The sequence below is a fragment of the Hoplias malabaricus genome, chromosome 3 (genome assembly GCF_029633855.1).
Source record: "Hoplias malabaricus isolate fHopMal1 chromosome 3, fHopMal1.hap1, whole genome shotgun sequence".
In the NCBI taxonomy this organism is placed as follows: Eukaryota; Metazoa; Chordata; class Actinopteri; order Characiformes; family Erythrinidae; genus Hoplias; species Hoplias malabaricus.
In genome coordinates, this window is record NC_089802.1 from 6,608,354 (window position 1) to 6,621,639 (window position 13,286).

General features: G+C 39.5%; 1 protein-coding gene across 1 annotated transcript in view; it reads right to left on the reverse strand.

Annotated features, from left to right (window-relative positions):
• The window catches only part of LOC136690919 (basement membrane-specific heparan sulfate proteoglycan core protein-like), a 62,396-nt gene extending 49,935 nt beyond the window's left edge, over positions 1-12,461 (reverse strand). The window contains 3 exon segments of the mRNA XM_066663019.1: positions 4,774-5,040; positions 6,213-6,528; positions 12,438-12,461. Of these exon segments, the coding sequence (XP_066519116.1) occupies positions 4,774-5,040; positions 6,213-6,528; positions 12,438-12,461 (607 nt within the window).
• Positions 12,462-13,286: the final 825 nt, after the last annotated feature.

Below are 13,286 nucleotides of genomic sequence, written 5' to 3' on the forward strand. Positions count from 1 at the left end.
TCCACATTTTTGAAGATATTTATGGACTACTTATTTTTCAGTTTTGAAAGCTAGAAAACATTTTATTTTACAGTTAGTGTAACTGAAACATTTAGTTAAATTACAATTTTTTATGTGTACGAGTTATTTAGAAGATTTAGTCTTAAACCAGAAAACAGTAAATTGATTGGTTGTAGATTATCAAGTATTCTAGGGTCTTTGTCTGATATTGGAACAAGGATAATAATAATTTGTCTCACTGTGAGAGGGAATAGAGGGAACCCTAACTGAGTGCATCCTGTAAAAGATTAGGAGCGCCTCCTTCTCTTTGGCCCTGTCCCCTGATTTGAAGCCTCTCTTTTCTGAAGTAGATCACTCTTACTTGCAGAGACCAGTGAATCATCAGGGGCATTGCGGTCACATGGAAGCCACAGAAGATCAGAAAGGCCTGGAAACACCTCTCTTTTCCATATTTGATTTGTAGACTGTAGCCTTTGTGTTGTTACAATGAGTTTACACACATCAATGCTAGTCACCTACTCTTCTCTGAAGGCTTTAGAGTTGATGTGGGAACATTGCTGTGAGGATCTGACGGCATTCAGCCACAAGAACATTAGTAAGGTCTGGTACTGGTGATGGATGATCATTTCTGGATCACAAACCAGAGATAGTCACAAATCTTTTATTTGCAAGTCCAAGTCAAGACTCAAGTCTCTCATCACGAGTCCAAGTCGAGTCTCATATCTCTTACGGTTGAAAAGCATGAGTGCCATCTGATCCATATGGAGTCAAACTAGAGTCAAAATGTTTTTGAGCTTGTGAAACAATATTCACAAATGTACTGAAATTTGTGTTTGAGCAACTACATGCAATAAAATCTAAATGCACAAATGAATTGGAATGTGCAAATATGAAGCAAAAAAACATAATTATAATTCAAATTCACAAATGTGTAAAAAATATTAATATATGAATTTCTTTTAATGTGCCTCTAATGCTCTAATGGAAAATCATAAAAATATTACAAAAACATTACAAGTGTAAAATATTAATATACTAAATAAATGATTGAACATTGCACATTCACTGAATTTGTTTAAAAATTCATGAAATTATTTCAGAGTCTAAATTGTCTATAACTGTAAAAGAAGTCTTAAGCATATACCATGTGATTAAAGAAACAGAAATGTAAAAATAATACAAAGGTGTACTAAGTCATGAAAATATACACATAAACGACACAATATAATCATGTATGAAGATTAATGTCATCTTTAAAAAGGACGTCATACTGCTGCAACATGGTGTCACTGTCACACAGCTCCAGAGACCAAGGGTTATGGGTTTAAACCACGCTTTCAAATCACTACATCTTAGGAGCATGGTGAGTTCTCCCTGTGTCTGTGTGCGTTTTCTCCTGGTGCCCTGATTTCATCCCACAGTCCAAAAACACACATTGGTAAGTGGACTGGCCATATAGCTGGTGACCCCTCCAGGGCAGTGTTCCTGCATCGCGCCCAGTGATTCCGGGTTGACTCTGGACCCACTGCAACCTTGAACTAAAGAAGCAGTTACAACAAACTTTTTCATTAGTTGTCTGTAGGAGCTTATTAAGTTCAGGGTGGCGATGGGTCCGAAGTCTACCCGGAATCACTGGGCGCAAGGTGGAACCACACCTTGGAGGGGGCGCCAGTCCTTCGAAGTATGGCACACACTCACACCTATGGACTTTTTTGAGTCGCCAACCTGCCAATTCCATGGAAGGAACCTCACAAACAGTCACCTGGAGCAGGGTTTGAACCTACAACCTCCAGGTCCCTAGAGCTGTGTGTCAGAGACTCTACCTGCTGCAACTGCAGTTACAAACATTCATTCATTCATTCATTATCTGTAACCGCTTATCCAATTCAGGGTCGCGGTGGGTCCAGAGCCTACCTGGAATCATTGGGCACAAGGCGGGAATACACCCTGGAGGGGGCGCCAGTCCTTCACAGGGCAACACACACACACACACACACATTCACTCCTACAGACACTTTTGAGTCGCCAATCCACCTACCAACGTGTGTTTTTTTTGGACTGTGGGAGGAAACCGGAGCACCCGGAGGAAACCCACGCGGACACAGGGAGAAAACACCAACTCCTCACAGACAGTCACCCGGAGCGGGAATCGAACCCACGACCTTCAGGTTCCTGGAGCTGTGTGACTGCGACACTACCTGATGTGCCCAGTTACAAACAATGAATGAATAATTGTTATAAATGTATAAATTTAATTTACTTACTGAATAAGCAAAAAAAACAGTATGGCTTAATTTAGCAATGTTATTATATAATAATTATATCAGAAAGAGAAATGAAGTATCAGATTATTATTAAGTACCACAATGAAGTTTATGCTCTATACAGCGTGTCCTCCACATGGGGCAGCCATGGGTAAAATAACTGCTGCATTAAATGCATACACTATGCATCAGTGGAGTATCTCAGCCAGTTGCTTCAGCTTCTATCACTGCGAGCTGTTCCCCTTATTAAGATTAACTGTGAAATACACAGTGATGGAAGTTAGTCTTTGATCAGACATTAGGATTCAGTGTAAAGTGAATAAAGAAATTCCTGATGCAGAAAATTTGGGAGACCTTTGGAGCTCTTACCTCAAAATCTGCAGCATTTGACCGCCAGCACAACAGAGATTATCACAAATGGAGACGTTGCCAGGACATGACTGAGAAAACTGAGCACTGTAGGACAGAGATAAATACTGAATGCAATATCATGAAAAAAGCTGTACTATATTAGATACCATGCCATAGGTTCCCTGATCCAGAAAGGACTGTGTGAGGAGAGCAGGGCATGCAAAAAAGCATCCAAACATATTTGATACTGGTTTTAAAGAGCTTATAAAAATAATAACAAATTACACATTTTCAAGTGAATTATTGAACACACTTCCACTACTGGCTGCTTTTATCTGTGTGATATTAGCAGCAATAACGGATTTAAACTCGTAAAGAATCAATTTTATGTTTTTTTTGTAACATTATATTATAGATTAGTGTAAAAATATTATAGATTTTTGAGGTGACTATTTTAGCTGTCTTTGCACAAAGTGTACTATATATATTAATATGTGTATGCATATTAATAGACAGTCAGTGAACGCTTAGCATTCCTTCTTGATGCCCCCTGGTGTCAACAATATGTACTGGTTTTGTTCAGAGGAGCATGACAAGCTGATTTAAGCTTTTAAACTTGAATACTGGTGCTTTATCAGTGGGATATTTTATGTATAGGTCAGGCCCCTAGGCATTACAGCCATCTTAATACCCCATCCCCCATCCATATTCTTGTTGTTTATTTTTACTTGTTGTTGTTTTAGTTTAGTGTGGAGTGTGAAATGTGCATGCTCAGTAAGATACGAGTGGATAGGAGGGCAGAATACATCTTAGTGGTCATATAGTGTGTAAACAGTGTATGGATAAAAATATTCAGTCCCTTGAGCTCAGTTCAAAATACACTGGATGGGACTTTGTTGCAGTTACAGCAGTACTCTCCTTGTCTTTAAGAACTAATAAAGCCACCTAATGAAGTTAAAATGGTGCCTGACCCACCTTTGACACTGAACTCTACCGTCATTTCTCTGACTGAGATCCAGCTCTGTGGGGACTCTCCTTTCTCTGGGTGTTTACAGTGGTAGAGACCTTCATCTGACCTGGAGACTTTATGGATGGTCATCTCTCCTGTCGTCTGGTTCTGGAGGAGTGATCCGTTTTTATAGAAATCAGCTGGAAGAGGGGAGGACTTTGTGGAGCGAAATAAACAGCGGAGAGTCAGAGGATCTCCCTCAGTCACAGGGTGCACAGGACTCTCCAGAATCACATCACCATCTGTAGGATAACAGTGAAAAGAATGTTTTTAAACTGTTAACCACAAAATATTTAAAATAAAATAAATATATACAGATATATTGTTGAGGAGAGTAATGGAGACTCACTGTACACTGTGACATTTACAGGATCACTTCCCTCTCCAGATTCAGACTGACACCAGTAAACTCCAGTGTATGATGTGGAGAGGGAGCTGATGTTGCAGGTAAGTCCTGTGTCTGTTGAACAGTCCGACACCTCACCGTCTGTGTATCTCTTCACTCTCCATCCAGTAGAGTCTCTCTGTCCCTCACAGCTCAGTGAGAGAGAGTCAGCGCTGAAGTGTTGAGTCCTGCTGGGACTGATGATCACAGACACTGGAGGAGATTTACCTGAAAATACACAGAAGAGACACATATAGCATGTTGATAAATAGTAACATAAGGCTAAACAAACACGTAACACAGTTCTCCAGTTCCTCACCAGTCATCCATAGCAGGTGTGGTCTGCTGTGCTGTGTGTGATAGACCGGTTCTCCTCTCTCTGCTCCACACACATAAACTCCTGTGTGATTTAGAGCAGCAGGACTGAGAGTGTAGGAACCTCCAGCTCCTCTTCTGCTGTCTGACAGGAGCTCCACATAATACATGACGGTACCATGAGCATCTGTTACTGGGGTTAAACCTTGTCTGTGGGCAACAGCTCTGTACCAGCTGAATGTCCAGTCTGCAGTGGAGCCTGGAACCTCACAGCTTAGAGTCACTGAGTCTCCTCCAGTCAACCAGCTCTGTGGAGACACACTCAACACTGCCTGGACTACACCTGACAGAGACAACATGGAGGATATAACACACAACAACCCAGTCATACAGAGAGAGCAGAGTATTACATACAGTAGAATTAACAATAAAATAAATTACACACTCACCTGATACAGTGAGAGGAACAGCATCACTGATCTCTGAGTTCTGATTCTTCATTTCTCCTCTGCAGGTGTATTTACTGCTGTTAGATTCTGTAACAGAGTGGATGGTGTTCTCCTGTGTTCCACTGCTCAGATACAGTCCATCATCTTTAAACCAGCTGTAAGTCCACTCAGTGTCTCCTACTGCCAATATGTCACATCTTAGTGTGACCGTCTCTCCTTTAAACACCTGTTTATCAGGCTTTATGGACAATATGGCTTTAGGATTATCTGAAAATATACACATTATTATTATTGCCACTATAAACAACTCAGATTATAGCCCGTGCTGCTCATAGCTGTTAATTATCAGCTGAATTTTATTCTGTAATTGTGTACTGCACGTGCTGTGTGCTAAAATACGTATTGTAAAAATAAAACATAATACATTGTTCAGTATTTTAAATCCAAGTGTGAGCATGTTATAAAAAAAAATCAACTCAGCCAGTAGGGGGCGACAACGGGCTTTGTTCTTCATAAAGCCATATGAGGGGGAAACACAGCTTGTGTTTACAGTGATCTTTGCATTCTCTATTTAGATATAAAGCCAGTAAAATAGTGTTTAAATACCTTTGGAAAAGTAATCGGAGAGACAGGGTATTATATAAGTATTTACTTCTATGTGTGAAAATTGTTTAATCGAACTTAATACTGTTAATTAATATGTGATTTGAGTGACTTGTATGAACGATGATCGCCGCCATTTTAGATTCTCCAGTGTGTCGGCAGAGTCGAGTTAATGGCGGAGGTGGATACCGAGATAAATAACATCAACAGCGACTCAAAAATGAATGTGTTAACAATTCCCTGTTATTAGTTAAGTGTTTAATATTTGAAGTTTATATATTCAATATTTTCAGAATTATTTATAATTTTATAAAGAAAATGCAGGCTAAAAAAAGGTAAATCCTAAATAATTATTTGAGTTATGAGCATATTCCAACTCATTCTTTATAAAGTATTGTATTGGTAATACATAGTTTTATGTTAAATAGAGCTATACAGTAATACAGTGATAATCACCCTAAAACACATAATGAAATGGTTATAATGGTGCAAATGTCTCTGCCATATTTTATAAAAAAGTAAAATAAATGTTAATATCTGTAAAAATAGTTTTAAAGTAAAATACCCTGCCATATTATCAGTTTAATTATGTAAAAGGACACAAAATGTCAGAAGATCATTTTAAGAATTAATCATTATTATAAGTCCCCAAAGTGAAAGTGTGGGAGAAGGGAAGTGAGTTGGTTGGCTGTGGACCATTGGAACATGTTTTTGGCTGTAGATAGGAGCAAGAAGCAGAGGAGAGTGTGGTTAGTTCCAGCAGCAGCTCACTAGTGGATGCCCATGATTTCATGTGCCCTAACAGCACTCTTTCCCTTAATGAATATCTCACTCACCTGTGACGTTTACCCAGAGTGCATCACTGTAGTGTGTGTAGTAGACTGGGTCTCCTCTGCCAGCTCTGCACCAGTACCGACCTCCATCAGAGAGCCTAACTGACCTGATGGTGTAGTTGTAGGTGCGGCTGTTGGTCTCAGGGTTCTGTGTGTGTGTGGACCAGTAGAATGTCCATCCAGCAGACGGACCCAGACTGCAGTACAGAGTTACTGTGTTTCCTGTCAGTACGGCTACTTTAAGGCTTGAAGTGAGTGTAGGACGAGGCTTTTCTGTTGATGAATAATAAAGTAAAGTGTCTCCCAGAAGTACCACACACTCCTATAGCACTGCCTTTCATATTTTTCATTTTTTGGGTCAAATTCACCTGATATTTGGGTACACTCACCTGATACAGTCAGAGTAACAGTGTCACTGGTGTGTGTGTATATTCGGCCTGATGACTGTGTTCCTTTACAGGTATAAACACCTGCGTCAGACTGACCAACATTAGAGATTATATAATCCTTCCTTACAGAACCCCTGAGAGACTGTGTGTTTTTATACCACTCATAATTCCAATAACCTCCACCTCCTGTTTCACACGTCAGAGTGACCCTCTCTCCAATAAACACACTCTCCGCTGGCTGCACTTTCACTGTAGGCTTCTGTCTCTCTGCAGGAAGATACAAACACTCTGAAATGGCTTCTGCAAATGATTCAATGTTAATTATAGAAATAATGTGAGAGAGACCCCACACTCACCTGATACAGTCAGAGTAAGAGCGTCACTGGTGTGTGTGTATATTCGGCCTGATGTACCTTTACAGGTATAAACACCTGCATCAGACTGACCAACGTTTCCGATTGTGTATTCCTTCCTTGAAAAACTGCGGAGAACCTGATTATTCTTATTCCACTCATAATTCCAGTCGTATCCATCTCCTGTTTCACAAATCAGAGTGACCCTCTCTCCGATGAACACACTCTCCGCTGGCTGCACTTTCACTGTAGGCTTCTGTCTCTCTGCAGGATGACATATATTTTAGATTGGTATATTGACAGATTGAGAACAAAACCTTCTATCTCAATGTTTTCCCCCCTTTTTATTTATTTATTTACAAAAACTCGAAATACCAACTGCACGTAATGCTCGAACAAAAGTGAACTAAACAACAGAAGTGATAAAAAAAGACCTAAAAATGTTACATTAATTTATACCCAAAGTTACATACATATTTTTACTCTCCATTTACTTTTATGGAAGTGCAGGGTTTTGTTTTGGCAGGAAGTTTTAAAAGCTGAGGGTCTTTCATCCAGAGAAACTTCGCTGTGATTGACTGTGGTGTCTCACAGCTCAGAGTCACTGTGTCTCCAGTAAATTCCCACAGAAACTCATGTGTAACTCGAGCTGTTTAGTTTTGTAGCACTTTCACTCTGTTTACTTTCATGCAGTTAGTGCTCTCCCAAATTTATAGTCAGTTCGTACCTAAATAATTTGAAACAATAAAACATTTCACCCAGGTATGAAGCAGGAGTAAAGCAATATCTTAATCTGTTTTCATGATTTTCAACATTGGGATGGCTCTGCCTTTTTCCTGCTGTGAGCAGACAAAGAAGTAACCGAGCATATCTGACCAAGCCACTTCGCTTTTCACTTGTTTACAGGCGCCAGGGCTTTGTAAACACATTAGACTGGTTTCTGACTTAAAACCGACTGGAGGGCAGCATGTGGTGAGGAAGCATCTGAATTTTTTAAATTGTTTTTGTATAATTTTGATAATCGTGAGCATTGCCTTTAAGCTTTTGTAAGAGGAGTTTCAGTTTGTGTTTCTGGATCAGAAACATATTAGTGCATGGTGTTTGTGAACATGGAGGGATCCTGGTATAAATCCAAGGTTAGGTTGTACACAAACAACATTTCATATTAAACAGATGATAAACTGTTACAGCCTTCATCCATTTCTAAAATAAATGTAGCAACAGAAAAATATGTTTTGTTTGGATGAATCAGTCAAATCAATGACAGAGTGAGCATCCAGCCTTTTATTTATACCCACAGTGAAATTCCTAAACTGCAGACACGCTTTTATCAGGGAAGTAAAAGATTTTGTGTTTGGAAATAATGAGTTCTGAAATTTTTAAACTAAATATTAGTGCTTACTCCGTTTTGAGGTTCACTACTTTCAGGATTGACCCATGTTTAAATGCAGAGGAAAGGAAAATTCAGACTTTATCTCTTCAGAAACAGAATAATAATTTTAGAGCAGAAACCTCAACACATTTAACTTTTAACTTTGCAAATAAAGACAGAAAGACCCCACACTCACCTGATACAGTCAGAGTAACAGCGTCACTGGTGTGTGTGTATATTCGACCTGATGTTCCTTTACAGGTATAAACACCTGCGTCAGACTGACCTACATTAGAGATTATATAATCCTTCCTTACAGAACCCCTGAGAGACTGTGTGTTTTTATACCACTCATAATTCCAATAATCTCCACCTCCTGTTTCACACGTCAGAGTGACCCTCTCTCCTATGAACACACTCTCCGCTGGCTGCACTTTCACTGTAGACTTCTGTCTCTCTGCAGGAAGATACAGGCTCTAAAATGTCACCAAAAATGCATTTTTAATGATGGAAACATAAAAGCAAGAGAGACCCCACACTCACCTGATACAGTCAGAGTAACAGCGTCACTGGTGTGTGTGTATATTCGGCCTGATGACTGTGTTCCTTTACAGGTATAAACACCTGCATCAGACTGACCAACATTAGAGATGATATAATCCTTCCTTACAGAACCCCTGAGAGACTGTGTGTTTTTATACCACTCATAATTCCAATAATCTCCACCTCCTGTTTCACACGTCAGAGTGACCCTCTCTCCGATGAACACACTCTCCGCTGGCTGCACTTTCACTGTAGGCTTCTCTCTCTCTGTTCAAAGAAGATAAATCTCACCATCACATTCATAACTTGGTATCTCCAGTGTTATCTTATCTTATTTTTAAACAAACACTGAAATACCAGGGGCCCCTATGTTTTGACAAAAGGTCTATTGAATAATGAACTAATAGAAATACTCAAAAATTACTTAAAATTATTTTACATTAATGTAGAATTAAATTACAAATTGCGTAATTCTGTGCTGTGTTTCAATACAAAAAATTTGTACTTGTAGCAATACAGTACTGTGCAGAAGCCTTAGGTCCCTAAGATAATGATCTATATTTAAACTAATGCCTTCTCAGTGAGCGTGTGGCTTGTATAAAGTGATAAGTGACTGGCGGCACGGTGGCTTGGTTGTTAGCATGTTCACCTCCCAGCGCTGGGATCTTGAAAGTCTGTGTGTGACTCGGTGCAGAGCAGCGCACGCACCCCCCTGTCTTTAGCTGTAGCGTGCGCACCCCCCCCCCCCCCCTTATTTTGTTGCGGCACCGGTTTTCGCGGCAAAGACTAGCGGTATCGTATCGATATCAGCAATACTGGATCTGTATTTACTTATCGCCCACCTCTAGTAGGTGAGAGTTTGAAGAACAATGTTTTGTTCAGATTCTCCTTGATTTGCATGAATTTGTTAAATCCACAGCACACATTATTTAAAATCATTATTTATTAACCAATTGGGTTTAATGTTGGGGGTGTTTTGATAGGTTTTTTTTAACTAATAAACACGTACTGCTCTGATCAATAACTTTTTAAACCTCATAATCTCAGGTGCCTAAAAACTTTACACGGTACAGTACATTCTTTCAAAGTGAATTATATTTTTTCTCTATGGTTAATATCTCGGGCCATTTCTGGAAAAAAAATAATCACATACCTCTATCAGGCTCTCTGAGGGGTTTACTGTAGAGGCTGACACCACACCCTGTTGACCTTTTTGCTCTGCCCCTGCTGGCGTAGGTATATTCAGGAGTCAGAGGAGGTTTAAACTGAGAGTCTTCTGCTCCAGTACTCTCTGGTGTGTCATAGTTTATAGTGTCTTCAGTAAAGAATGGGCTCTGACGCTTCACTCTCCATTTGGGATTTTCTGTTGATATAAAAATGAAGAAATCAGTACTGCAGCTTTTCTCTTTACAGCTGTGTGTTAAAGTGTGAGCGCACTTCATCAAATTCCCATATTTTTCCTCAGTATTTTAAACTATAAATAAATAACTAAAAATAAATAAATAGAAATTATACACAACTTTATAAGTATGAAAAATGGGTGTGTCCAAAATATACATAAAATTGTAGACAGTGAAGTAATGTAAGAATTAGCTCCATCACCTTAAAATCACATAATTTGAATATTTTTTTATATTTGTAATATGTTATTGCACAGACTATAACATTTACACCACACCTACAGACTATAAACTATAAATAGATTTGATGTAGATATCATGAATTATGTCACTGATTTAACAGATGAAGGATTCCTACTTGACATTAAAGTAGGTCACATTCCCTTAACACATCGTAACAACACTGTTCCCACATCATATTCTCAACTGAAGATTTGTGAAAGAAAAAAAACCTTCCAAATCTACCCCAGTCCAGACCTCTGTATCCTCAAAGCTATCTATGGCCAATGTGAAGAATGTTCTATATTCATTAACGTGTATTATAAATATACAAACATTTTAATAAAATATTTCACCTTGAGCTTGTCCACAGTGGAGGAGTATAATCAGCACTAAAGCAGACAGAACAGAGGATATTGTGCATTAATATGTTATTGTCAGGTAACGCATGTAAAATGAAGAGGTCTGAAAGAGTTGTGAAAAGCTGGAGCTGGAGAATCAGGTCAGTTCAAATTAGAATGTAGTAATCACAGTTTATACAAAATACATTTAAAAAGTACACTACTCACCATCACCACCTTTTATCTACTGTCACTATCACAATTAAACTGTAGATTAATACACATTAAGACTTGTTGGCAGGGAGAATGAGACAAAATTACACCCGAGATGCTTTATCAGCCTCTAAAACGTCTATATTGTAATGAAAGACAAAAATAACACATTTAAAAATGGCAAATGCTTTACAGTTAAAAGTATATTTATTATTAATTTTTAATATTTTGCAAATATCACAATTAGGTTAAAAGGTTTTTAAGCATTTTTTATTCCGTAACTATTTGTAATTCAAAATTGATTTTGAGGTAGCTGTTGTGTAGCATTAACACTCAGTTCAGCACATAAATAAATACATGACAATCTGTAAATGGTCTAAACCCAAACTCACATGTACATTTGGAGACAGTATTCTCCCCAAGAACAGAACAAATCCATCACAGTCTTCTGCAGCACTTTTTACTGATGGAGCTCAGAACTATAGCAGCAATCCAACAAATTCAGCTTTATATTCACACTAATTAATTACAAGGTAAAACACCAAATTATGTGCTGATTATTGTTTTCAATATAATGTAGATCACAGGCATATATATATAATTTTTGACATCTGTAACATTATCACCACTTCGTCCTTCGGCTGCTTCGGCCGCCACAACAGATCAACCGATCTGCGTTATAGATTTGGCACAGTTTTACACCGGATGCCCTTCCTGATAAAACCATTCCTATTTATCCAGGCTTTGGGGTCGGCACTACAAAGCAATGCATTCCAGTGGCTAGGTACTCCCTCTCACACCTACGGACACTTTTGAGTCTCCAATCCACCTACCAACGTGTGTTTTTGGAGCATGGGAGGAAAGCAGAGCACCCGGAGGAAACCCACGTAGACACAGGGAGAGCACACCACACTCCTCACAGACAGTCACCCAGAGGAAACCCACACAGACACAGGGAGAACACACCACACTCCTCACAGACAGTCACCCAGAGGAAACCCACGCAGACACAGGGAGAACACACCACACTCCTCACAGACAGTCACCCAGAGGAAACCCACGCAGACACAGGGAGAACACACCACACTCCTCACAGACAGTCACCCAGAGGAAACCCACGCAGACACAGGGAGAACACACCACACTCTTCACAGACAGTCACCCCGAGCGGGACTCGAACCCACACCCTCCGGGACCCTGGAGCTGTGAAAGAGACACTACCTGCTGCTTCACTGTGACGCCATGTAACATTATCAGCACAATGATGCATAACATCAGCTCAAAGTGAGAGCCGCTCAGCCTGAGATACAGCCTCCCACTCAATCAAATGATTATACTTCATACAGAAGCCCTCTCTGTTAATGAAGATATTAAAGAAATATTTTACTCACAGAGCACCACAGAGAGAGGACTGAGCTCCATTCTGACCCAGTACAGACTAAGAACTGCAGTGTGTTAAACACCCAACACGTCCTGTGTTCTTATACTTTACACTTAGAGAGAGCGAGAAAGAGAGAGAGAGAGAGAGAGAGAGAGAGAGAGAGAGAGAGAGAGAGGTGCATGAGTGATAAATGGACATGCTTTCTCAAACATAAATTGAGAGAAACCTATACTATATATGATATAAAACCCAACCTAACTCACGATTCGCAAACTCTCTGAGTGGTTCACGGCTTTACTAACCGTTTCTTGTCCGATATCCCCCTCTTTTATCTGCACAACCCATAACTAGGCATCAATTAGGCGACCTCAAAGTGTTTAGAGTCCTGCACAAAACAGTTTAATGTCCTTAAACTCTAAACATTACCCACATTGTGGTTATTTTTATAAGATATTTACACTCAGACTAGAGAGTGAAACCTACTTTACAGCCCTTTACTATCTGTTCCATCTGCAGCCTCACCTCTGCCTCAGTTATCTCTCCCCACTCAGACTGCACTTCCTGTGGTTTTATGATGATTAATAAAATCTGATACTCCTTCACACAGACATACAGCTCTCTGCATAACAGTCTGTGTTCCCATGGTCATCCTAAACTCAGTCCTGTCTCTAGCAAAACTGACTATTACAGTACTGCAGGAGTCAGTCCCTGCAGAGCCTACACAGCATCTCCTCCAACCCTCCACGCAATATACAAGATGTGATCTGTACAGAAATGATATAGTTAACATGAGGTATTTTCTCATGTTGTGCCGTATTTTTATGAATATACTGCTGTACATTCAGTCAAATTATTTCTTCAGTCGT